General features: G+C 40.9%; 2 protein-coding genes across 5 annotated transcripts in view; one reads left to right on the top strand and one right to left on the bottom strand.

The window, feature by feature from the left end:
• Nucleotides 1–6,928: 6,928 nt before the first annotated feature.
• LOC127659744 (T-cell leukemia homeobox protein 3-like) lies at nt 6,929–10,363 on the top strand. The gene is made up of 3 exons (XM_052149696.1): nt 6,929–7,553; nt 8,304–8,538; nt 9,184–10,363. Exons 1-3 carry the CDS (start codon nt 7,118–7,120, stop codon nt 9,413–9,415), a joined length of 903 nt encoding a protein of 300 aa, XP_052005656.1. The 5' UTR covers nt 6,929–7,117; the 3' UTR covers nt 9,416–10,363.
• A 979-nt stretch (nt 10,364–11,342) lies between these two features.
• LOC127659750 (Kv channel-interacting protein 1-like) overlaps nt 11,343–27,270 on the bottom strand; it is a 60,687-nt gene continuing 44,759 nt past the window's right edge. For 2 of the 4 annotated variants that reach the window (XM_052149701.1, XM_052149703.1), the window contains exons 2-8: nt 19,501–19,625; nt 18,670–18,739; nt 16,969–17,039; nt 16,687–16,794; nt 16,460–16,564; nt 16,292–16,354; nt 11,430–14,670 (exon numbers count right to left, since the gene is read on the bottom strand). In XM_052149701.1, coding sequence (XP_052005661.1) covers nt 14,623–14,670; nt 16,292–16,354; nt 16,460–16,564; nt 16,687–16,794; nt 16,969–17,039; nt 18,670–18,739; nt 19,501–19,625 — 590 coding nt within the window. In that variant the 3' untranslated portion in view covers nt 11,430–14,622. Of the gene's footprint in view, nt 14,671–16,291; nt 16,355–16,459; nt 16,565–16,686; nt 16,795–16,968; nt 17,040–18,669; nt 18,740–19,500; nt 19,626–27,270 lie in introns of all 4 variants that reach the window. The other 2 variants (XM_052149704.1, XM_052149705.1) reach the window with 2 other exon arrangements.

The raw sequence follows: 27,270 nt of genomic DNA, 5'->3' as shown, positions 1-27,270 counted from the left end.
AATTCAAAGTAGCTTTATTGGCATGAGTCTCTCTCTCTCTATCTCTCTCTCTCCCTCATACACTCACACTCACTCACATCCATCCTGTAGAAACAGCACAAGTCATGATACTTTTTCTGAAGTGACATTTTTGAATTACTAATGGAGGCTTGGACGCATCATTTGTGAACCATCAATGGCAGATTCTGATCTGTCGCGTAATAAAGTAGTTCCATGCACAAATGCGTTTTTGTGACCATACACTTTTTCCTCATTTTTAAAAATTAACTTTTTCATTGAACTGTTGTATATAAGCAATATCACACTTGCAATCGTGCTATATGGCCCTATATCAGCACTTCTGTGATTACCTACAGCACTCGACCTGGGGCCGAATCACAGCAGTGTTGATATAGGGCCATATCGCACTCTTGCTCATGTGATATTGCTTAATTATGGTTCACTTGCATTATCAACTGAGTCTGGACAATATAATACAAAAATAATGAAGTCTTCCATTGAACTCGTATCAGCAATATCACAAGTATCACCTCTTAAATCGATAAGCGTAGTACAATACAAACATTATAATCATATTAAGATATGCTGGTAATTAGTGGTGATTGAGTGTCAGTAAAAACACTATAAGAGTCAAATTCATTCATTCAGAATATGTAAATAAGAGTGTTGTTATGTTCATCAAAGCAAGTACATTTTCAGTTTTAAATGTTTAAGCGTATAACATAATATCAACATGTAAATATTAGGTTATGACTCCGCCTCTGAATATCTCCAGTCATGATCACACACAGATGACAGGTAACCTGGTAACCAGGTGACCTGAAATCATGAGATTCATCCTCCAGATGAGCAGCGCCGAAACACGACTGACGTAAAGCGTTCTTCCGCAAATGCATGCAGTTTTAACTTTCAACCACAGATGTCGCTAGAGAGCACAAAGTTGCGTAGTGCAGCTTTAAGGTATGAACTTGTTTCTGTGAATCTTTGTTCCATATAAACTGTGGCAAGGGTTTGTACCTTCACAAGTACACAATAGCATCATTTTTTTTTTGGCCAGTGTTTATAGATGGTTCTGGAAACTGCAATTCAAAGAAGACAAGACAAAAAAACATTATAGGCAACCACTCAGCATCATTGTCAAGTTTGCATTTTAAGATCGCAATGAAGTTCAAGTTCAAACATAACGAAAAAATCCCCAACAGTGGATGAAGAACAACAAATTACCTCCATTTAAACAGTAAAAATCATCATTTAGAGTTTTCAAAATTCTGTGCATGATTCATTTAGGCACACAATGGACGCAAACATGTCTCAACCAGTGGCGTAGCCAAGGGTGGGCCTAGGGTGGGCCTGGACCCACCCAAATGAGATTCAGGCCCACCCAGAATATTGGAGATTATTCTTTATGGGCAATTATGATTTCATGTCCTGAAAGTGTGAATAACTGTATGAATAAGCTAGGGCTATGTTCTCTGTTTTAAGGGAAAATTTGGTTAAAAAAATATAATAATAGGGCGAAAACTTGGCCCATCCATTTTTATTGAAGTACTTCCTGGCTACGCCCCTTGATCTCAACTAAAGCCCATGCACAACTAAACCAAATGTCAGTTTATAAACAATCTGATTCAGACAGTAAAGTTACTAAAATAAAGAAACAAAAACTGTTTTCAGATTCAAATGAGCATTCCCCAGATTTTCAGTTGATATTTTTACGATTTTTACATCCCCAAATCCATCAAAAACATCAGTCATCTGTGCCTCAACAGCTGTGCGCAGACATATTAATACATTTTAAAAAGCCCTCTGGTGTTTCAATCAACTGTCTGATCCATGCATCATAATTTCGCCCTAATACAAATCTGAATGCCTGAAATAAATCCACATTTGGAAACGTTCATTTCGGGGAAACGATTTGTGAGAGATGAATATCTCGAATGATTATAGAGATTCACACAGCCTGAGGAAGAGTCCTGGCAAATTCTGCTGAAACTGCTTTCCTTACCACCAACATTTCTGTATGACTTTTATTAAGGATTCTGCACGGTTATTTTTGTGTTGACTGTCCTGTGCATGTCCCAGTGTCTCATGATGGACATACATGGAGCTTGGAAGAAAAAGCATTTCACATAGAACTTTGAAACTTTGCCTGTTTCTCGATGCACATCCAAAAACTATTTCCTGAAGCATTCGTCTGCACTCTCCAAATGCATTTGTCTTGATTAAAAGTCGTTGCCCAAAAACTGAGAAAAGCTCTAAAGCAGCATTTGAATGCAGATTCCACTTGCAATGACATTAAGTGTGTCTTAAGTGTCCAAATATATCCGAATATTCAGAGTTTAAGCTCAATCGACTGTTCTATTCTTTAAAAAACGCACAAATCTGGGCTCCAGTGAGACCTTCCTATACAATGGAAGTCAATGGGGGCCAATCTGTAAACATTAAAATACTCACTGTTTCAAAAGTATAGACACGAGATGTAAACATTATGTGTGTTATTATGATTATAGTGAGATAAAATCGCTGAATAATCTTTTATGTGTAAAGTTACAGCCAATTATACAACTTGATTGCCATGATGATGTAACACTGTAAACTCTAAAACCCTAAAAGTGACTGTGGCGGAGCTAGGGGGTGGCCAGGAGTGGTGGACCGAAGCCTGGTCACCCCATTGGCCAACCCACTTGCAATTGCTGTTTTAGTCATTTTTGTATAATTTTTTGGGCGGCTGTGGCTCAGGTGGTAGAGCGGGTTGGCCACTAATCGCAGGGTTGATGGTTTGATTCCAGGCCCACATGACTCCACATGCCGAAGTGTCCTTGGGCAAGACACTGAACCCCAAGTTGCTCCCAATGGCAGGCTAGCACCTTACATAGCAGCTCTGCCGTCATTGGTGTGTGAATGGGTGAATGAGACGCTTTGAATACCGCTAAGGTTAAAGAGGCGCTAAATGCAGAACATTTACCATTTACAATTTTGGCACAATTTAGTTCTTTAGAGGTGAAATAATCTCTGTACAAATGTACAACCTTAACATGTGCGCACACCAAGGTCGCCAAACCTCTCCGTCCGGGGTGTCATTGTATCCATTGTACCCACCCCTGCTGCCCGAACATTTCTGTGCCACCACAGACTGATCGCTTGCCCCTGCCTGGCCACCCCTGGTAAAAATGACCATTTAAATAACTTTACAGCTCAAATAATACACAAGTGCTTTTATGCAATTATAAACTTCACATTTCTGACTTTACTGTAAATCCTCCAAAAATTGGCCCTATTGACTTCTATTGTAAGTGTCTTACTGTAACCTCCATTTGTGCTTTTTTTTTTTTTACATACATTTTTTTTGGTAATCAATATTATTCCACTAATGCTGTCAATTGAGATTAACTGGTATTGAACCGGGAATGTTCCTTTAATGTCGCATCAGTGTGTGGCAATATTTCACGCTCTGAGTGCGCGCGCGAGGAAACATCTGTTCAGCAACACCAGCGAGTTCAAGGGCTATTGCTTTACATTTAATAGGCTGTTTTTAATATTTAATGAGGTGGCAGAGGCTAAGAGTTATTAAACAGTCAAAATGTCAGTGTGCACATTTTCATATTTCCCTCTTGTCTGTGTTGCGGTGCTTTAACTCACATCATAATAAAAAACATAGGTGTTTTTTAAATGCTCTATTACTTACTGGCGTCAATTCATATACTGTCATCACTGGTTCTTGGAAAGCCTCCTATTTATTATTCAAAAGCATACGAGCCCCTATATCACTTAATTCAACTTTCCTCCTTTATATCTCTCTTTGTGTGTCTCTGTTCCTCGGATCCCACGCGTGTGACAGCTCTCGCTCTCTGCTGAAGTTGGGAAATTGATAATGCGGCGGAGACGCGCAATAAAAACGGCGCCCGCGGGCGCGACACCCGGATCCCTTATTATGCAAATCCGAGGGTAATTTTAAAGACAAATCGTTGGCTTTTATTCCCTTGTATTTCTTTTTTATACGTCTCCGTTTCTCCGGAGAATAAAACATTTAATGTGTCGACCCCAATGATGGATCTGATCTTAAATAATTCCCAGCGAATGGAGGGGCTTTCACTATATGAAGATAAGAGAAGAAAAGCTCGGGATTTCGGGCTCAATATTGATAAACTTTTGTGAACACAAATTGTGAAAAATATCGGCAATAAAAACACGAATGCAAAGCGGAAAGAGGTTATTAATAGCGGAGCAATAATGCTTAAAAAACAGCAGGATATGCGTTTAAAATAAGAGCTTCTGTACGTGCGCCGACATGCTTGTGTGTATTTTTTGGTATTTGTGAGTTATTTATATGTCATATATATATATATATATATATATATATATATATATATATATTTTTACACTGTTCATGCAACTAGCCTAATTTTTCCTCATATACAACAATTCCTGTAAATTATTGAAAAAATAATAATAATAGGAATATTTAATATGATATAGTAAATTTTTTTGTTTTTAAATATTGCTATTGTATGTTAATAAAATAAATAATATATATATATATATATATATATATATATATATATATATATATATATATATATATATATACATATACACATTTAAAATAATAAATATATATATATATACATATATATATATATATATGCTATAAAAATTAAATAAATATATGCATGCTATAATTTATAATTTTAAAAATAATACATATATATATATATATATATATATTTGTATAGAATATAAATATATATAATTTGTTTATTTAGAAAAATATATATTATTTTTAATATTGTTATATATATATATATATATATATATATATATATATATATATGCTATAAAATTTAATATATGCATGCTATAATTTATAATTTAAAAAATAATACATATATATATATTTGTATAGAATATAAATATATATAATTTGTTTATTTAAAAAATATATATATTATTTTAATATTTATATATATATATATATATATATATATATATATATATGTTACACAAATGCATATGTAGGCCTTATATAATAATATATATATATGAACATAATCAATATTTGTAGTTTAATTTGCCATTTTTGCATTAGTGTGGCTTATTATTTATATGTATTATTATATATATTTATTAAATCTATAATAACAACAATAATAATAATTTTATATTAATCTTTAAATTTAAATGCTAAATTATTATACCTCTGATTTTACAAAATAGTGCACTTTTCAGGCTACTGTACATAAAGAGGGCATTTAAATATGAGAGAGAGAGAGAGAGAGAGAGAGAGAGAGAGAGAGAGAGAGAGAGAGAGAGACGTTAAATACGCATATGCAGAATAAACCACAGACCGGTGAAAAAAAAAAATAAAAAAAGAAACTTTGCTGTATAAACTCTAAATCAAAGTCGCCCCGGATAATCGCAGTTGTAAAGTGACCCAATCATATAGGCTAATCTACAAAATACAGCCAAAGTCAAATAATTACCACGAGTCTACCAGTAAACAAGGCCAAATTTCTCAGCACGCGCGTGGTCACCGCGTGTACATATGGCACAGAAACAAGCGCCAGAAGCACGTTTAGGGGAGTCAAGCGTTTCTGCCAGAAATGTCTGAATACATTCATGGGGTGGTTTTTAAAAAATCATTCATGTGTCAACTATAAACTGTCAACAGTTAAAGGCTCAGTGGTGGTGTCACGTTCTTAAACACAGTGCCCATTTCACTGGAGAGAGTGAAGATGAGAATTGCGCGAGTGAAAATAGCCACAAGAATATCCAAATTACGCAAATAAATATTTCGGTTCAGCAGGTGCAAAATGCATAATAATAATAATAATAATACATGAAAATGCTTTTAGGAACACACACTATCTATCTATATGTGTCCTGTATGATCTTGCATGAAAGGAAAGAGGGAAAATTAATAAAAAAGGAAAATATACAAATACAAACCAATTAAACCCTGAATAAAAAGCTTGAATAAAAGCCACTCTGCGCTGGCTTACTTTGGATAGGCCCTCTGCTTTGTCACTTTGTTCTTCACGATAAAGATGATCCAGCACAGTGTTTGGGGGGCCCGGGGCCGCTCGTGTCCATGTCACCCAGCACAGAAGCTTCCAAACTCCATTAGCGACTCAATCTCCACGGCTCTTTCATTGCGCCCGTCCTGCCAGCAGACTGCCCACGGCAAGCTCTCCATTTCCCGGTGCGAGGACACGGATTTGGCCATCAATTTAAGCGGTTCTGTGCGGCCTTTCCCAGAACTTATAATGCATGCTGAAGGATATTGTTGAGTGGCATTTATGAAATAAAATATAATTGGTCTGTTGCAAATGGTGCAGGAGAGTCTTAATGAAATTACGCACACAGGAGAGCATTTGGCAGGAAGGGTTAAAGTATTTATCAACGTCATGGCACAAATCGATGGTGTACATTTAAGCAGCAGGGTTGTGTTTAGTGATGACGAATGAGACGATCTCACATTTCCGCCGGACGATCGATAACAGAACGGATCCTCTTCGTTTATCTCCGTGAATCCATTTTGTGCAAAGAAACACTCACTTTCATCTGACAGGATCCGAGTTTTTTTCAAACGCATAAAAGCAGCAATTGTGAACGCAACAAAGTGCGCTTACAATAAGTTTTGTGCGTAAAACTGTTCATTCAATTACGCGTAATGACGCGTAATTACAGCAATTAAGCATCAATTAATGCGCATTTAATAAATGAATGTGATGACATTATTGCAGGTATATTGAATAGCACGGTTGGGCACTAGTTCACCGTTATTTTAGTAGTAGTTGTTGTTGTTGTTCCTAAATGTCAACCAATGGAAAGAGATGGTGACGTTCTGATACTCTCGACCAATGAGAATAAGAGGTGATGATTTTGGCAAAGTATGGAAGCGGAAACTCCACAGATTGACACGAGACGCATCGATACGCGCAACGGTGACGAGACCTGTCGGTGTTTAAAAAAACGAAGTAGAGAAACGTGTACTTCTATTTGAGACCATGGACAAAACAGCCGGTAAATTACAACTATTTTCGCCACATTTAACGTGATTCCGCTGTTTTTTTCCCGTTTTAATCTGCTGCGCAAGGTATCTGGTGGGCTGGAAGGAATTATGGAGCGCGGATCCCGAACCCCGGAGCTCAACGAGCCACAACCGCCCTCCAAATCCAACCAGGAACCCATACGATTCGGGATCGACCAGATTCTTGGCTCTGCAGACCCAGAGAGCCGCCGTACGCACGGCGGCAACACTATGGATAACGGCGGTACGGATAACACTCGCTTGGGAAGCCCAAACAAGACGAGCGTTGCGCCTCACGCCGCTCCGCCCGTCTCTCTCTCCGGGATCACGGGTTTACTGGAGGACTCAGGGCTGGTGTACGGTGTGAGCAGCAATCTGGTGCCCCATGGGGTGATTCGGGTTCCGGCGCACAGACCTCTAGCCGCCGCGATGCCGCCGACAATGGTGAGCGCAGTACCGGCGCTGGGCAGCCTGTGTTTCCCGTGGATGGACAATAATCGTCGGTTCTCCAAAGACAGACTGCCAGGTAAAAAGACGTGGATCCACTCGATACTCAACACGGGCTGGTTGACTGTCGCAGTTAAAGTCGTGCTTATCCATTTAGACACGTGTCGACAGGAGGAATTAATCATTAAAAAATAATTCTGCAAATCAATCAGTAAGAATTAATTATTCCGTGGATATAGAGAAACTTTACACGACTCTGGAAATGTCTTTTTTCATAACGGTAATGAAAACAGTAATATTAATAATAATAACATTTTCTATTATTATATAAAACATATATATTACAATTATATTAAAATGCAGATCAATGTATGTTTTTGATCCGCACATTTTTTTAAAATGTGATGATGATATAAAACTTCCAAAAGCACATTTTACTATTTAGTAAATACATCGAAAACAGTTGTTCATTTTTAAATGAAGCTTTAGTATTGAAAAAGTTGTTGTTTTTCTAAAGGGCCTTAAAGTTGCACACACTGATCAGCTCTTATACAAATAAAATTGTCTTCGTCAAATGTGTTTTCAAATGCATATATTAAACGAATTAATAAAAATAAACAATTGCACAGTCAACATTTGGAAAATTTCGTTTCAAACCCGACTCGTTTCACGCTTTATGGCTGAAATAATTACGAAATGAAATGGACATCATTTATAAATCAATGAATGGAATAATAAGATATTATTGGGATATTTTCAATGCACATTCTTCATTTGTTTCTTATTCACATGCATACAGCTTTCTTCAGTTTTGCTCTCTGTTTCTCAGCTCTTATTCCGTTCACCGTGACCCGGCGGATCGGCCACCCGTATCAGAACCGAACTCCTCCCAAACGGAAAAAGCCCCGCACGTCGTTCTCCCGCGTTCAGATCTGCGAGCTGGAGAAACGCTTTCACCGGCAGAAATATCTCGCCAGTGCGGAGCGCGCCACGCTCGCCAAGAGCCTGAAAATGACGGACGCGCAGGTCAAAACCTGGTTCCAGAACCGCCGAACCAAGTGGAGGTGAGCTCGAGTTTATGTTTAAGGCCTACTTGACCTTTTTTTTTTTTTTTTTAAATATTTTTTATTATTATTAAAAAGTGTTTTAACCATGTTTGAAAACTGTATATTAATGCATTTAGCATGAAAATATTATATATATTTTGCATATGTGTGTGTGTGTGTGTGTGTGTGTGTGTGTGTGTGTGTGTGTGTGTGTGTATTTTTATCTGTTTAAATTACTTTTAATTAATTTATATTACATTAAAACCAGTGGCGTAGCCGAGGGTGGGCCAAATTAGATCAAGGCCCACCTAGAATATGAGAGATTGTTTTTTGACTTGATTTGATTTGTTTAAAAATGCATAAATTCGTATTTCTGAGAGTGTGAAAGAACTGTTTGAGTGTGCTGCTTAGCTGTTTTTAAGGAAAATTTGGTATAAAACAAAAAAAAATTTTTTGACCTACCCAAAAGTAATAATTTTTTTTTAAATTAATGAATTAATTAAAACTAAGGAAAAACACTCAAACTATATCACAAATGCATGTTTTTTTTCTTCATGCATAATTAAGATAAACAAATTCTGATTTGAATTTAATGCTTTTACATTTAGCTTTTTCCTAATTGTTTGTGTATATTTTAAACCCCTCCCCCCTCCAAATCTTTAGGAGGCAAACCGCTGAGGAAAGAGAGGCAGGACGACAGCAAGCCAATCGGATGCTGCTGCAGCTTCAGACCGACGCCCTCCAGAAGTCCATGAGAGAATCAGTGTCCTCCGATCCTCCTTGTGTGCATAACTCCTCCCTCTACGGCCTCCAAAACATCCAGCCATGGGCCCAAGAGAGACCTGGTAAACTGGCCCCAACAACAACAACAACAACAACAACAAACCTGGCTTAAATTAACTCATTAAATAATGCTGGATTCAGGACAGTGCAAGTCTGACTTTGAATCGGCTCAAACTGGTTTCTGATTAATCTTGGGACTTTTTCCAGCAAACGCCGAATTTAAAGAACAAATTTAGACCATGACACGCACACTACCGGTCACAATGTTGGAGACGCTTTCATTAATTTATGTTTCTCATGTTATTATAAAACATTGGATATAAAGCCTTCAATCCATATTTAAATTTTGTCAATTACAATAAAAATAATTTCGACTTGTCTCTTTACAAAAAAAGGTCAAATATGCAGTGCAGCACTTACAATGGAGGTCAATGGGGCCAATCTATAAACATTGAAATCCACGTAAACAAGGTGTGTTAACATGATTTTAGTGATAAAATCGCTGCGTAACATTTTCTGTGTAAAGTAATAACAATTTTACAAATGTGCTGCCATGATGACATAATGCTGTAAACCCCAAATCCTAAAAAAACCTAAAAACAACTTTACAGCTCAAATAATAACAGAAGAATCAATGTGTTTTTGATCAAATTACAAGCTTAACATTTCTGATTTTAACCCTCCAAAAATGGGCCCCATTCACTTCCATTGTGTCTCAATGCAACCTCGACTTTTGCTTTTTTTCATTCTCGCTTATTTTATTTTATATTTATTATGGGTAAATCAACATTATGCTACAATTGCTGTTGAATGAGCTTCACTTCTATTGAACCCGGAATATTCCTTTAAACACTTGTACAAAATATATGAATTTCAACAAGTCCAGCATACATCACTACAAAAATTTGCTTCCTCCTTTAGTGTTTCATAGTGTCAAATACACTTCACGTGTGGGGGAGCTGTGGCTCAGGTGGTAGAGCGGTTCGGCTGCCAATCGCAGGGTTGGCGGTTCGATTCTCAGCCCACACGACTCCACATGCCGAAGTGTCCTTGGGCAAGACACTGAACCCCAAGTTGCTCCCAATGGCAGGCTAGCGCCTTACATAGCAGCTCTGCCATCATTGGTGTATGAATGTGTGTGAACATGTGCGTGGGACACATGTTCGCACACACCAATGATGGCAGAGCTGCTATGTAAAGCACTTTGGTAGATATACTTAATGTACTTCAAGATTAGTCAAAAAGCTGAAATATCCATCCATCCATCTTCAACCGCTTATCCGAAGTCGGGTCGCCCCAAACTTCCCTATCCCGAGCCACATTAACCAGCTCTGACTGGGGGACCCCGAGGCGTTCCCAGGCCAGTGTGGAGATGTAATCTCTCCACCTAATCCTGGGTCTTCCCCGAGGCCTCCTCCCTGCTGGACGTGCCTGAAACACCTCCCTAGGGAGGCGCCCAGGGGGCATCCTTACCAGATGCCCAAACCACCTCAACTGACTCCTTTTGACGCAAAGGAGCAGCGGCTACTCCGAGCTCCTCACGGATGACTGAGCTCCTCACCCTATCTCTAAGGGAGAAGCCCGCCACCATTCTGAGGAAGCCCATTTCGGCCGCTTGTACTCGTGACCTAGTTCTTTCGGTCATGACCCAGCCTTCATGACCATAGGTGAGGGTCGGAACGAAAATTGACCGGTAGATCACGAGCTTTGCCTTCCGGCTCAGCTCTGTTTTCGTGACAACGGTGCGATAGAGCGAGTGCAATACCGCCCCCGCTGCCCCGATTCTCTGGCCAACCTCCCGCTCCATTGTCCCCTCACTGGTGAACAAGACCCCGAGGTACTTGAACTCCTTCACTTGGGGCAATACCTCATTCCCTACCTGGAGTACGCACTCCATCGGTTTCCTGCTGAGAACTATGGCCTCAGATTTAGCGGTGCTAATCCTCATCCCAGCCGCTTCACGCTCGACTGCCAAGCGATCCAGTGATAGCTGAAGGTCACGGACCGATGATGACACAAAGACCACATCATCTGCAAATATCAGTGATGAGATCCCCAGCCCACCGAACCGCACCCCTTCCCCATCCCGACTACGCCTCGATATCCTATCCAGGATAAGCTGTAAATATAATAATAATAAAGAAGATTATGTTTGTGTGTCCAAACGTTTGACTGGTAGTGTATATCACACGTATTTGTACATCCTGAACAATCCAAGCACTTTTTTGGTGAAAACAGTGCACTCAAATGGCAAATGATGACCTTATTATGTTGCGGACACAAAAATAATGACCAATCACGTTCGGCACGTACATCAATACGCCGAGTTGGAAAAATATTGGCATGGAAATAACAGTCCACCTTCAGTTAACAAGCGCTGTACATATGAACTCAGTAACGGGTGTCTACGAAATATAGTGCTCGTGCAAAAAATCCTAAAATGTGTTATAATGGTGATGATGCATTACTGACTGATATTTGTCCCGCTAATGACTGGAATAGTAATGGTGTGTGAATATAGCACAGAACAATCAACATTACTATGCATTGAACATTTTATTGTTAAACAGCAGTTTATACAACATTTTAACAAGAAGATATTTATGCTTCCTGTCTCCTCAATCTGTCTGTCTGTCTGTTTCTCTTTCACTTCAGCCCTGGTTTGACCGTCTTCTCTCTTAAGACATTTACAGAGAAACATTCCTCCCTTTTCTAACCAGTCAAACCAGTGAACCAGCAGCGTCCTGGAGCTTATTCACGGTTTCGCTCGCTCTCGGAGACACTGTGGCTTCTAAATGAATTATTCAGGCCCTTTTTAGAGTATCAAACATACAATATGTGTGATAATTCATATAGCATATATTTAAAACTCGTCACGATGTATCGGCACAGTGATAGTAGAAAAGGAAAGTGATCAGAAACAACAGTAAGAGTAATACTACGGTTATTGAGCATATTAGGGTTTGTGCGGACGTTTAGTCTTGTTTATCCGCCCGATCTTATGAAAATCACTTGACTTGACATTTTTGTTAAATGATATTACATGTCCACTGAGTAGTTCTGAATCCCCTTTATCTCCCAGTTTGGAATGCCCAATTCCCAGTACCTACTAGGTCCTCGTGTTGGCGCGGTTACCTTATTCCTGGTGGCGGAGGACGAGTCTCAGTCAGCATGTGGAGGCTCATGCTACTCTCCACGATCCACACGCCCCATTAAGAGCAAGAACCACTAATCGTGACCACGAGGAGGTTACCCCATGTGACTCTACCCTCCCTAGCAACCGGGCCAATTTGGTTGCTAAGGAGACCTGGCTGGAGTCACTCAGCACGCCCTGGATTCGAACACGTGACTCCAAGGGTGTTACGGTAGTCAGCGTCAATACTCGCTGAGCTGCCAAGGCCCCCCCAAACAGAGGTTTTTAAGGTTTTATCGAGTTTTAAATCAACAAAACCGAACTTGCTACCTCACACCTAACCGATAGTGTCATAAACGCAAATGTGAGATGAAAAAACGCAACCACGTCATTTTGTTTGGCTCACGTGTCGACTCGCGTGCTCATCAGGACTCGTATCCCCGGTCCTTTATATCACAAACGCAACGTTCTATCAGTTGAGCTACCGTGCAATTTGTTACTTTATCTGTTCACATTTTTAAGTGCATTTCAAGTTCTCTAAAGTCAGCATGAAATCAAAATTTACTCTATTTACTTTCTTGGTTGTTTACGATTTATTGGAGCACGTTACTCCGAATGTAAAAAAAAAATGTAATCACTTGCTCCGCCTCTGAAACTACTCTCCTTTACTCCTGTTATTTTTAACCCCTCCCCTCTGACCTTCTGGATCCATTCTGGTAACGCCCACTTTTCATGATCCAATCAATTCCTGACGGATAAAGTCAAGTCCCGCCCTACGTTTATTTATTGTTTAATATCCCGTTAGTGTGAAAAGAAAAATGGGACGTGAACGCCATTTCAAAGTGACTTTAACCTGCATATCATAAAAACCAAACTCAAGTTTAATTTATAATGTATTTGCTGTCTTTTAAACAATTTATTTAATTTTTTTCTCTCTCTCTCTCAAATTATATCACAGTAGGGTGGCATTATGGCTGTTTTAAACAGTACTACATTTTGGCAATTCACAGCTTTCACAAAGTTAAACAAAGAAAAACAAAGACACAAACACAGTGATTCCTGAATTCTGCTACGGTATCTGTCAGTCAAAATCCTCAAAACACGTATATCACAGAGAGAACTGCAATTTATGCAAGAGTGAATTTCATTATATATGTCAAGGACATGTCATACCGTAATTTTTCAGCACAACATTTTTAAATTTTTCTTCATTTTGCATGTAAAAAATATTTTTTTCATAATCAAGCACATTTTCCCCCTCAAATCTCATTACTGTAATGCCGAAAAAGCATTTATATATATATATATATAGCTATTTTATTTAAATTGTTATGTATTCATTGTAATTAATAACTAATGAGAATTACAATTATGAACAATAGAACTTAACCAAAAATAAATAAATTGTCATCCAAAATTGTCAAAAAGCAAAACAAATGGTCCTACAAGCTTAATTTTCATGCAAAATACCATTTCTCATCTTTCTTTCTTTTGATTTAGGCGTAAACATGTCCTGGACACATTTTTGTGCGATTCACTAACAAACAGATCTTCTCCCTCCATCACTGACAGACAAACAGACCAATCAGGAAGCAGATATTGGAGTAGGCGGAGCTAAAAGCAATCACAAGCCAACATCGGAGACGGTACGAGTGACGAAACTCTTACTAATAATGGACACAATCATTAGATTAACAGCAAGCGATGATTGTGAGTGACAGGATGAATAAAGACATCTTATTACAAGCACAGTATTATAACATAGTTATAACACAGTAGTAACAGAAACACACTGTAACATTACCATTAATGTTGGGACAGATCACCAATCAAAGAAGCTGAGACTGTCTCACAACTTAAACACTTTGCGTAAAGTAAGTTCAATGATTGCTGATTGGACGTTTCAATGGAAAACCACCGAGCCATTGGCCACAATACTGGATTAGCAAAATTCTTAATGATGGTCTTAGGAAAAGATGTGCGGAATATTTGTATCACAGTTAGAAAATCAGCATAGAGCATTTAGCATCAACATCGATCTTTCCATCTGTGGAAGAAATTAGGCTACAATGGTAATTGTGTAAAAGTTCATTTTTTAAACAGAACACTTATTAGCTTCAAAAGTTCATAGGGTTTGTTCCCTCCTTTTTTTCTCTCCTCCTCGCTTCATATCCCTTTTCCTGTGGCTAAATCACATTTTCAAAGAGCTGCAATGATCTCATGATGTTTTCATCCTAAGAGAAAAATATGAACAGAGAAAAAGAAAGAGTAGGAGACACCTGGTTTCAGAAGAATATCTAATATCATGTTTTCCATACTGCAGTACTCACTCTTTGTCATTAGAGGTCACTGCCCACATTTAAAAGAGGCAGAAGCTATTTTTGAAATGGAAAACTAGCATACTTTAACTGCATAATATATAAATAGTATGTAAAGTACAGTAGTATTCAGAATGCAACAGTAAATGTTTTAACACTGCTGTTATGTGACCTCATTACGTTGCATGTTTATTTCAGTGAGTTGTGTCCAATTACTATTATCTTGGGAATTTTACATTCATTTATGCATTTTCCAGACAGTTTTATCCAAAGTGGTTTACAGTGCATTTAAGATACTGTACACATTTCATCAGTTTTGTGTGTTCCCTGGGAAACACGTGCTCTACCTGTTCAGCTATAGAAACCTAATATAGTTTAGCGCTTTTGATCAAATTTTGTGCTAAAACATTAATATCACTTCTGGTTCATTCATCAAACAGGAATTGTGTGAAGAAATTTAAAATGTGAGGAATTCACATGCTGTGAACAGTATGCATACTACAGAAATAGTATGAGTAGTATGGTAAAATGTGAGGAATTCACATGCTGTGAACAGTATGCATACTACAGAAATAGTATGAGTAGTATGGTAAAATGTGAGGAATTCACATGCTGTGAACAGTATGCATACTACAGAAATAGTATGAGTAGTATGGTAAAATATGAGGAATTCACATGCTGTGAACAGTATGCATACTACAGAAATAGTATGAGTAGTATGGTAAAATGTGATGAATTCACGTGCTGTGAACAGTATGCATACTACAGAAATAGAATAAGTAGTATGGTAAAATGTGATGAATTCACATGCTGTGAACAGTATGCATACTACAGAAATAGTATGAGTAGTATGGTAAAATGTGAGGAATTCACGTGCTGTGAACAGTATGCATACTACAGAAATAGAATAAGTAGTATGGTAAAATGTGATGAATTCACATGCTGTGAACAGTATGCATACTACAGAAATAGTATGAGTAGTATGGTAAAATATGAGGAATTCACATGCTGTGAACAGTATGCATACTACAGAAATAGTATGAGTAGTATGGTAAAATGTGATGAATTCACGTGCTGTGAACAGTATGCATACTACAGAAATAGAATAAGTAGTATGGTAAAATGTGATGAATTCACATGCTGTGAACAGTATGCATACTACAGAAATAGAATAAGTAGTATGGTAAAATGTGAGGAATTCACATGCTGTGAACAGTATGCATACTACAGAAATAGAATAAGTAGTATGGTAAAATGTGATGAATTCACGTGCTGTGAACAGTATGCATACTACAGAAATAGAATAAGTAGTATGGTAAAATGTGATGAATTCACGTGCTGTGAACAGTATGCATACTACAGAAATAGAATAAGTAGTATGGTAAAATGTGATGAATTCACGTGCTGTGAACAGTATGCATACTACAGAAATAGTATGAGTAGTATGGTAAAATGTGATGAATTCACGTGCTGTGAACAGTATGCATACTACAGAAATAGTATGAGTAGTATGGTAATATATAATTTTAACAGGTACCTCTTGACAAGAGAGAATAAACTCATCAAGTGTGACGACTCCATCTCTGTTCTTGTCCATTTTCTGTGGAGAAAACATCCTATTCATCTCTCTGTATACAATAAACACACAATATCATATTGCTCTGCAGACAAACATATTAGACGTGTGAGCAGAGTAGATTCTGACCCGAAAGAAAGCATCCACGTGCTGTTTGAGTGTGTCTGTCTTCAGAGCGGGATATGTATATCTGCCCATCATGTCATATATGGCCTTTACTATATCTGTCATCTCCTGCAACACACACACGCACACAAATTAACACATAAACTCGCAAAAAACAAACACACACAAGAACACATACATACATACATACATACATACATATGCACATGCATTTACACACAGATACACACCTCTTTACTAATGTACCCATCACTGTTAATGTCATAGAGATTGAATGTCCACTGTAACTTCTCTGTTGTTGTTCCTCTTAACAAGATGGACAGAGCCGTTACGAAGTCCTGAGAGAGAGAGAGAGAGAGAGAGAGAGAGAGAAACAATGGAAAAAGTGATTTATCTTTAAAGCATAACAAAAAGACAATAGATAAAACAATAGAAGTTCTAAAACAATGGAAAAACAAGGAATCAAAGGTGATGAACAATGAATACAAATGAGAGATAAAGACAGAGATCACCTCAAATTTGATGGATCCGTTTTGGGAGGAGTCAAAAGCGTTGAACAGGTAATGTGCGTATGTGCTGGCATCTGCAGAACAGAGAAAGGGACATTTTATACGAATACAAGCACTAACAGTGCAGGACGAGTTACAAGCTCAAGTTAAATACTTAGGGATTGCAGTTTGTTCAAATCACATACTGTGACTATGAGTGATGATAACAATAGAATTGTTAGGAACCAATTTGTAGGCTAACACCGAAGGCTAATTTGCCACAGGTTTCCTCAGGAATTTGCTATGGACTTTTTTTATAATAGGGCATGAAGCTTGCATGGTAGTTGTAGTCATTAATTAGCTTTGTATAGCATCATGCATTTAAAAAAAATAAACACTGTATCTTTAAGACTAATGTTTGCGGTATGACTGTGTGCAGTTTATGTTCTAGAGCAAAACACGAAAGTCTCCAAGTTATTTTGACCACAGGCCTTATTGTACTCGCCTGTGACAGGGCGGAGGGTGGGGCCGGGTCGTGATTTTACACACCGGACCCTTATCAGGCTAATCAAGCCTGTGAGAGGGATAAAGGCCGACTGCGGACGGTGGTGCGACAGAGAGAGGGCGTTGTGTCCTATGTGTGTGTGTGTGTGTGTGTGTCTTTTGGTTTTAGTTCTTTATTAAAAATATCATTTATATTGTCAAGCTGGTTCTCACCTCCTCCTTTCGATTAAACTCTGTTACACTGGTGCCGAAAACCCGGGAAGGAGGAGGGATAAGCCGTAGTGGAGTTCTCACTACTACCATCTACCCCAACGGAGCAGCCACGGCCATCTTCCGGGGGATGGAGGAGCCCGGCCGTCTGGAAGCGGAGGAACGGTCGCCGACTGCGAGGGGAGAAGGGGCTCTTAATCGACCTCCTGGAGCGGTCAGGGACGCTGCCAGGGGCGGAGGAGTCCCCTACCAGCCGCTGAACGGGGAGGTGCTCACTGCCGACCCCTGGAGCGGGAGAACCGCTGCCAGGGGCGGGGGAGACCCCTTCTGTTCCCCGAGAACACGGCGGGGCGTTCCGTCCGCTAGGGGCCAGAGGTTGGCCTCCGATCCGCCCGGGGAGGAGCGGCTGTCGTCTGGAGGAGCGGCTGGAGGAGTGGCCGGGGACCAAGCTACGGCATATCGGAGAACCGCGTTGGCCTTTTCCCTCTCTTTTAAATTTGACAGTTTATTTGATGTGGTGTACTGCACTTTTACAGGGAGTACCCCCCTATTTTTCATTATTGTTGCCCTCCCCCTGTCCCCTCCAAGATTCAGGAAGGCGGGGATGACCTGCCGGCAGACGAGGCATAAGGCATGTCCTCCTCAGGGAAAGAGGGGGAGGATGTACGTCATGCCGGGGGCTCCCCGGCCTGAGAGAACGAGGGAGGAATGTGACAGGGTGGAGGGCGGGTCGTGATTTTACACACCCGGTCCCTAATCAGGCTAATCAAACCTCCGAGAGGGATAAAGACCGACTGCAGATGGTGGTGCGATAGAGAGATTGAGTTCTTTATTAAAAATATAATTTATATTGTCAAGCCGGTTCTCTCCTCCTCTTTTCCATTGAACTGCTTGACATCGCCATTATAAAACTCCAATATGGAAATTCCTGAGGGAACCCATGGCTTCCAGGTTTTTGGACTACAGCCTGAACAGCTCCTATGCTTGACTTAGCTAACACCAGTCACTGACCCCCATGAGGAAAGAACTGCGAGTAGATCTGTTTGAACGTCTCCTCGTTGACAGCTCCACAGGGACATTCCTGGAAAACAGTGAGAAAAACACAAAAGAGTGTACGAGTTTCAGAGAATGTTGGCAGTCAAATGCAGTGAGTGGCAGTCTGTCATGGAAACATATGGATTAAATCACGGGAGGTTGCAGAATCACTGTACTGTCGGTTACTAGAGGCGTTCCTACGTGACCGCAGCATCCTACTGTATCAGAGACGGATCATGTGAGCTTCGCCAAAGTCCCTTTCAAGGCACGTCATTTTTAGAGTGCTCCCAGGCAGCTATTTTCTATGCGTACAAGCAGCATAAAAGTACAGCTCCTAGCTACTTGAATGGGGACATCTCCAAAACGGATGGTCAAGATTACGATCAAAGGACCTATTTCAAATCAGCAGTAAAATCGGTCAACAATGGTAATCATAACTTTTACTTCTTTAGCTCAGATCACGAAAAAAATGCTTTTTTTTCAGGCTAGTCCAGCTAATAAGCATGCGCAGTCTCGAGTTGACTGACGGGTGATTTCTGTATCTAAAAGGTGATTGACGGGACTTCCTTTTCTACACACGCCATATTGGCCGTTACGATTTCTCCCATTCATTTTCAAGTCTTTGGCTTCACTGCCTGCTCTCTTGATTGGTACAGTAGTCCCTACGTTACATCCCTTTACATTTGCATTGCAAACCTTCTTGAAAACAATTGACTTCAAGTCATAATCAATGTGATCGTGTCAGTGTGAACACCCCTAAAAAGTAGGCCACATGTTCCACAATAGGACGCCTGTGTGTTTGCGTACATTCTTAAAGCCTCTGTACAGCACTTGTAGTTCTTTCTTGCTGAAGTTTGTTTGGGCCTGTAGCTGCTCCAAACCCTCTGGACGATGGCAAACTATAGACAGCTCCAATTCATCATCGATCTTATCTACAGAGAAAAAGAGAGAGATAGAGTGAGATTAAAAATCTGAAGTCAGTACGGTCGCAGGTGTTTACATAGAACGGCTCTTAGTTTCCCGCTGCTCATCGATATTCTCAGTTAGGATGTTCAGGAGCTTTTGCGTTGTCGGGAACAACATTCTTGGATTTCCAGTGGATGTGAGATTGTTTAAATTACCCACCACCATACATACAAATTCTCCAGTAATGATTGCGTTATAATACAGAACATTTACAGATCTTGAACGTACATTCTTCAAAGATTGGGGACAGAATCAGGGACGGATTATGATTTGCAAAGGCCCTGGGGCCAATTATCTCCAAGGGTCCACCCTCCACTTCGTTGTTCATGCCCAAAATGGTTTTCAAGCGGGGGTGGGGGTCACCAAACTAGATCACACAGCCTTAAAGCCCAGGGCACCCCCAGGCAGTCAAGGGCCCCTTGGGCACTGGCGCCATTGGCCCGGTTGGTAATCCGTCCCTGGACAGAATACAGAATATTTTTTTTTTAATTGACTCTTTTAGTAAATCAAAAAAAGACTCAATCAGTTGGGGCTGCCCGAATTAATTGACTCACTCCAAATAAACCAAGAGCTGTTATGGTGTAATGAGTACTTAAAAGTGTTGTAAGCGATTCTTTTAATGGAAAGGTGTGCAAAAATGTGTCCATCTCCCTGAAAAATATTAATGAGATATCAGCGTCTTTGACGCTTTCTGCCTGTCAATCATTTTTCACGTTCTCATAGTATTGTAGTTTCTGCTAATCATTGAGGCTTAATGGCATTTTTATGCTATGTTGTTCATAACAGTTGCCAGCTGATGGCGCTATTTTGCTGCTCTGTTTTTGACAACAGTTTTTGCTTGATGTCAGTATCAGTCAAGCTCGTTTAGCATCTTTGGGGTGAAGGGTTTTGGAAAGAGGGGGAGTGGCTAATCCATCGGCTCAGCTTGTGGAAATTCCAGAACGGCTAAAATCGCTTACAGCACCTTTAAGGCTCATGAGACTCATGAGAGTTACTTACTGGCCGGGTCGTAATATATACGCACCCGGTCCCTTATCATGCTAATTAAGCCTCTGAGAGGGATAAAGACCGACTGCGAAAGGTGGTGTGAGGAGAGAGAGATCGTTTACGGTCAGTTGACCGTCATGTGTGTGTTTGTGTATTTGTTTAAGTTTCTCCGATACGCCGTAGCTTGGTCCTTGGCCACTCCTTCACCCTCTAACGGACGACAGCCACCCCTCCCCGGGCGGATCGGAGGCAATCCTCAGCCCCTGGTGGACAGAACGCCCCGCCGCGTTCTCGGGGAACAGAAGGGGTCTACCCCGCCCCTGGCAGCGGTTCTCCCGCTCCAGGCGGTCGGCAGAGAGCCCCTCCCCGCTCACGGTCACGGTCTCAGACCCGCTGTGTTTCAGCGGCTGGTAGGTGACTCCGCCACCGCTGGCAGCGGCCCTGACTGCTCCAGGCGGTTGGCAGCGAGCCCCTCCCCACTCGTGGTCGGCGGTCTCAGACCCGCCGCATTTCAGCAGCTGGTAGGGGACTCCTTTGCCGCTGCCAGCGGCCCTGACTGCTCCAGGCGGTCGGTTAGGAGCCCCTTCTCCCCTTGTGGTCGGCGGCCATTCCTCCGCTTCCAGGCAGCCGGGCTCCTCCGTCCCCCAGCAGACAGTCGCGGCTGCTCCGTTGGGGTGGACGGTAGTAGCGAAAACTCTACAAAGGCGTATCCCTCCTCCTTCCCGGTCGTTTACTTAATCCTTTTGAGTTGGGAAAACCTGAATAATTTATGTGGTGTGTGACAGAGCGGAGGGTGGGGCCGGGTTGTGATTATACCCACCCGGTCCCTTATCAGGCTAGTTAAGCCTCTGAGAGGGATAAAGGCCGACTGTGGAAGGTGGTGTGATGAGAGAGAGATCGTTGACGGTCAGCTGACCGTCATGTGTGTGTTTGAGTCTTTTGTTTAAGTTTTTCATTAAACTATTATTTATATTGTCAAGCCGGTTCTCGCCGCCTCCTTTCCCTTATATTCTCTTTACATGGTGTTAATGTAGTATTGATGTAACTGGGCAGGGGTTTTCCATTTATCCGCATGCTTTGCATGGGACTCGGTAGAAAAGAAAAAGTGTTATTTTATGCATTTTGTGCACGATGTTTTCTGTTTTCTTAATTTGACATAATCCAACTAAATGATAATGTCTCAATGAAACTCAATTCAATTAAGGGCAATGGTTTCATTTTTGAGTGTAGAGGATGAGATGGTTTATCTTTTCATTTCTTATAAATACCACAGTCAGGAGACATTTTTTCCTACATAATAGATATGAAGAATTCAGCAACTTAATACAGAAAACTTAAACATGCATAAATGATAGCACAACCACAATAAAGCTGTATAATATGTGTTTGCATTCATAGAATATGAAATGGCTAATAATGGCTAGTTTGTTTAAGATACATACTTAGGAAAGGTGAGGGGGTGTGTGTGTGTGTGTGTGTGTGTGTGTTAAGGGTGATAAGAGTGAAAGCTCTAAAGGACACACACAGCTGAGGTCAGAGGTCATGTGCCTAAGGCTGCTCGTCCTTTAGTCATACATTACTGCACTTCTCTAGTACATACTGTGCACACACCATTACAAGAATGCATACATCTATCTATACATCTATGCATCTATGCACATTATTTTAAATATGATTATGTAGATGAATGTCTTCATCCCTGTGTTCCTGTTTGACAGATGAGTGAGACGGATTTCAAAAGCACAATAATAAGATGCTCTGGCAGAGGCAAGTTAAATTTAATTCTCCAAATATGATACGTAACATTTAAATTCATTTATCAGACATTTCTCTCAGCATCACATTCAGCTGGTGTTCTTTTAAAAGACACACTGCTCTGAAACAATAGCAAGAACATATAGTTAATGTTAAGTTGTGTGTGTGTGTGTGTGTGTGTGTGTGTGTGTGTGTGTGTGTGTGTGTGTGTGTGTGTGTGTGTGTGTGTGTGTGTGTGTGTGTGTGTCTCTCACCCTCAGAGCTGATGAGTCCAAGTATGTGCAGAAGTTTGAGAGATCCACACAGCAGCAGGACTATAGCTAAAGTGTGCAGTCCCTCTCCTTCTCCTCTCTCTCTCTCATCTCTCTTTATTCTCTTCTTTTTGTCTTTATTAACCAGCGTTATTTTTCACTCCCTGTCTCTTTACTCTTTCTGCTCTGCTATTGTGTACGCAGTTCTCAGCATATGTCTTTATATCCACCTTTCTCTCTCTCTCTCTCTCTCTCTCTCTCTCTCTGACCTTCTCTATTGACATCTGCTCCCTTGTCTATTCCCTATTTGTCTTCTCTCATGCTTCTCTCTCTCTTTATCCTCTGTTACTTTGTCACTGTCAGAGATTTGACACATTACTTTTGCTCATATTTGTCCCAGTACAAAAGCAGTACCATCTCAGAAGTAGTGGGTGATTCTCGCAAAACCTGTAAAGAAAATGTCCTGCTCATATTTAGCTCCAAATCATTGCAAACTCATTTTAAATGATATTTTGCATTAAGACAATGCAGCCTATATTTTGGAAAATTAAGATTTAAGCGGCACATTTATATGGAAGCCCTGAACCGCACTGTGAAAATAAAAAAATGTCACTAGGTGAAAAAATGTTTTTTAGGTGTCTTAGTGCCTTCCTAAGCCTGTGTCCTAGAATTGCATTTTTCGCTGTTCCTCTATCAAAGAAAATGTTTTTGTTTTTGGCACCATTCTGAGTAAAGACTGTTGTGTGTCAAAATCCCAGAAATACTCAAACCAGCCCATCTGGCACCAACAATCATGCCACGCTCCCCATTCTGATCCTTGATGTGAATATTAACTGAAGCTCCTGACCCATATCTGCATGATTTTATACACTGCACTGCTGCCACACGATTGGCTGATTAGATAATCGCACATTGTGGTTGATCGCTGTATATCAGCAGATGAAGTTCCACAGCTGACATCAGTAACCGTGTAAGATTTCATGCTTACTGATAGTGGCACCTGGTGGCTGAGGCTGGTACTGCATGCTAATTGTTAGCTATCAAGCAATTACATTTCTCGTGTATTGCCTCTTAAGGAGAAAATAAATGAAATGGAAAACATTTATTTTTTGAGAGAAAAGAAAATTATTTTCTTAAAGCAGTGACACACCAAACCAACCAGCGCCGACTAAAGCAGACTGTGGGGTCGGCTCACGTTGTCTGCGTCTGGGTCATAAATTTGCTCTTGAACACACCGCAAAGATGACAACCGACAGCCAACTAACCTGTCCGTTCTGCACCTCAGTGAGAGGAAATAACTTTCCGTACCAGCAGGTGACAGTATTCTGTATTCGATAATCAGAATGGGAAACCGGAAGAGCTAGTGACTGCTGGGATACAAAACATGAACATAACATAAATATGGGATACTAAACATTAAAAAATTATTTTGATTTTGGATTAAAAAGGACCAGGATTTACTACACCATAGTTACAATCAAAACTATTTAAAAGGCATTCTCTATACAATGAGTGAGTGTGTGTATGTGTGAGTTTGTGTGTGTATGTGTGAGTGTGTGTGTGTGTGTGTGTGTGTGTGTGTGTGTGTGTGTGTGTGTGTGCTTCACACTCACATGTTAGACAATAGCCCTGGTGAGTCTATTGGGGAGTCCTGTTCTTAGGTACAAGAAAAATGTCAACTCAACCTATGTCTTTGTGTGTGTCTCTGCATATTTTGAAAAAGAGTGGAAAATATATATTATGGTTTGTGGATCAAAACAGCACAGTAAAACATTTAACAACAAAAAAAACATGGCATTTTATTCCATGTTCTCTTAAATAAAAAAGCAACCACTGTTACTCTATGTCAGGGGTGTCAAACTCAGTTCCTGGAGGGCCACAGCCCTGCAGAGTTTAGTTCCAGCCCTGCTCCAAAATGCCTCCTTGTGATCTTCAAGCACTCCTGAAGACCTTGATTACCTGCTTCAGGTGTGTTTAATTAGGGTTGAAGCTAAACTCTGCTGGACTGTGGCCCTCCAGGAACTGAGTTTGACTCCCATGCTCTATGTCAAAGCATGAGTCATCACACACACTGTAACATTCTGTGAACGGGTAGTCCAAAGACCGATGTGAACCAGCCAGTGTAGATAAGGCACACGGTCAGGAGACCACCGCAGATCAGGTGGACGGTCCAGAGACCAAGGAGGCCAGGACGGAACTGACAGAGGGTCAGGAGGTGGCTCCAGAAAGGGAACTTGCAGAGACTTGGGAGACCAGGATGGAACTGACAGAGGGTCAGGAGGTGGCTCCAGAAAGGGAACCTGCAGAGACTCGGGAGACCAGGATGGAACTGACAGAGGGTCAGGAGGTGGCTCCAGAAAGGGAACTTGCAGAGACTCGGGAGACCAGGATGGAACTGACAAAGGGTCAGGAGGTGGCTCCAGAAAGGGAACTTGCAGAGACTCGGGAGACCAGGATGGAACTGACAGAGGGTCAGGAGGTGGCTCAAGAAAGGGAACTTGCAGAGACTCGGGAGACCAGGATGGAACTGACAAAGGGTCAGGAGGTGACTCCAGAAAGGGAACTTGCAGAGACTTGGGAGACCAGGATGGAACTGACAAAGGGTCAGGAGGTGGCTCCAGAAAGGGAACTTGCAGAGACTCGGGAGACCAGGATGGAACTGACAAAGGGTCAGGAGGTGGCTCCAGAAAGGGAACTTGCAGAGACTCGGGAGACCAGGATGGAACTGACAGAGGGTCAGGAGGTGGCTCAAGAAAGGGAACTTGCAGAGACTCGGGAGACCAGGATGGAACTGACAAAGGGTCAGGAGGTGGCTCCAGAAAGGGAACTTGCAGAGACTTGGGAGACCAGGATGGAACTGACAGAGGGTCAGGAGGTGGCTCCAGAAAGGGAACCTGCAGAGACTCGGGAGACCAGGATGGAACTGACAGAGGGTCAGGAGGTGACTCAAGAAAGGGAACTTGCAGAGACTCGGGAGACCAGGATGGAACTGACAGAGGGTCAGGAGGTGGCTCAAGAAAGGGAACTTGCAGAGACTCGGGAGACCAGGATGGAACTGGCAGAGGATCGGGAGACCAGGACAGAACTGGCGGAGGTTCAGAAAACCGTGGTCTCTATAATGTGGTTGTCGCTCTCATTGGGGCGTGTGGTGAGATGTGCGTGGATGCCGTGGATAGTGTGAAGCCTCCACACGTGCTAGGTCTCCGTGGTAACGTACTCAACAAGCCGCGTGATAAGATGCATGGGTTGACTGTCTCAGACATGGAGGCAACTGAGATTCGTCCTCCGCCACCTGGATTGAGGCGAGTCACTACGCCATCACGAGGACTTTAGAGCGCATTGGGAATTGGCCGTTACAAATTGGGGAGAAATAAAGATAAAAAAATTATAATCTGTAATATTTTTTTACGTAGAGCACACTGGATAGGCCTCCACACTCTTCACTGTAAAGAAAGGGCTTATGTATTTATATTTACATTTCATGATATTAATTTAATGAACATCTATAAATATCAAAGAATAAAATGATTATAGCGCCCACAGTCAATGAATATTCATGTTATTTATAATGTTATTTTTCATAGTATCAATAGGGAGTTAATGTCTGCCAATTCAAAGCTTATAAACTAATCACTCATTCTTCTTCTTCTTCACTAACTTCACATGATCTTTAGTTTAAACTACATCATTTCATTCAGTGCCAAGTTGTTGGAGGTAGATAGACCCTCCTCTCCATGAGACTGGACAGCCATTGTCTTTTAATTGTCATCCTCCACCTTTGTTTTAGAAGATCTTCATCTTATGAATCATCATGTGTGTCCTACTGATAAACATTATACATATATTATAACATGGCCGATATCACAACGATTGCTGCTCTCTATCTGTTGTGGAATCCCAGAAATGTTGACGTTGTGTCACACAATATTTCGCTCCAGTTGAAAAATTGCAACTCGCGCGAACAAGCGAATGAAGCGATTTCGCGATTTTGCTTCGTGCCATTCGCTTCATTAATTTGTGTCTATTTGCTTCTTTCCATTGACTTTGTATGTAATCGCGCAAAACGCTCGATTCGCATTGTATGTGAACGCACCATTAGCCTGTTTCCATGGCGACTCGAAAATTTGGTGATCTGCTGAGAATGCCTTTCTGTTTTGTTTACATGAGGAGCAGTGCTGTACAAAAGTGTAATCGTCTTTTCTGTAGGTTTGTATTGGTCAAAATGGTTATTTGGCATGTTTATCCTGGATGCTTCAACCTTCACAAACCCCAAAGAAAAATATGAACTTTTTATTTCCAATACATGATCATGAGCAATTGAAGCTCTGGCTAACCTGAACCTGGATATCAGTACACCCCATACATTCTCTGAAATATTAGAGGGTGTGAAGTGAACATTTTACCCCTGAGGATTTCAGACCATCGAAAGAAACAAAGGGTCGATATCTGAAATCATCAGCTGTGCCTGTGCTGACGTTTCCAGCGAACTCAGGTACGATGGGCCGATGCACTTTGGGGCCAATCAGGTGCGGACTGGCCATCGGGAGAACCAAGCGGGACGAGGGGGACGAATGGGCCGCAATAAGCTAAAATAAGCCACCACGTTATGCACAAAGGA

The sequence above is a fragment of the Xyrauchen texanus genome, chromosome 19 (genome assembly GCF_025860055.1).
Source record: "Xyrauchen texanus isolate HMW12.3.18 chromosome 19, RBS_HiC_50CHRs, whole genome shotgun sequence".
In the NCBI taxonomy this organism is placed as follows: domain Eukaryota; kingdom Metazoa; phylum Chordata; class Actinopteri; order Cypriniformes; family Catostomidae; genus Xyrauchen; species Xyrauchen texanus.
The sequence above is the reverse complement of the archived record's forward strand: the minus strand, read 5'-3'. Positions and strand labels throughout refer to the sequence as shown.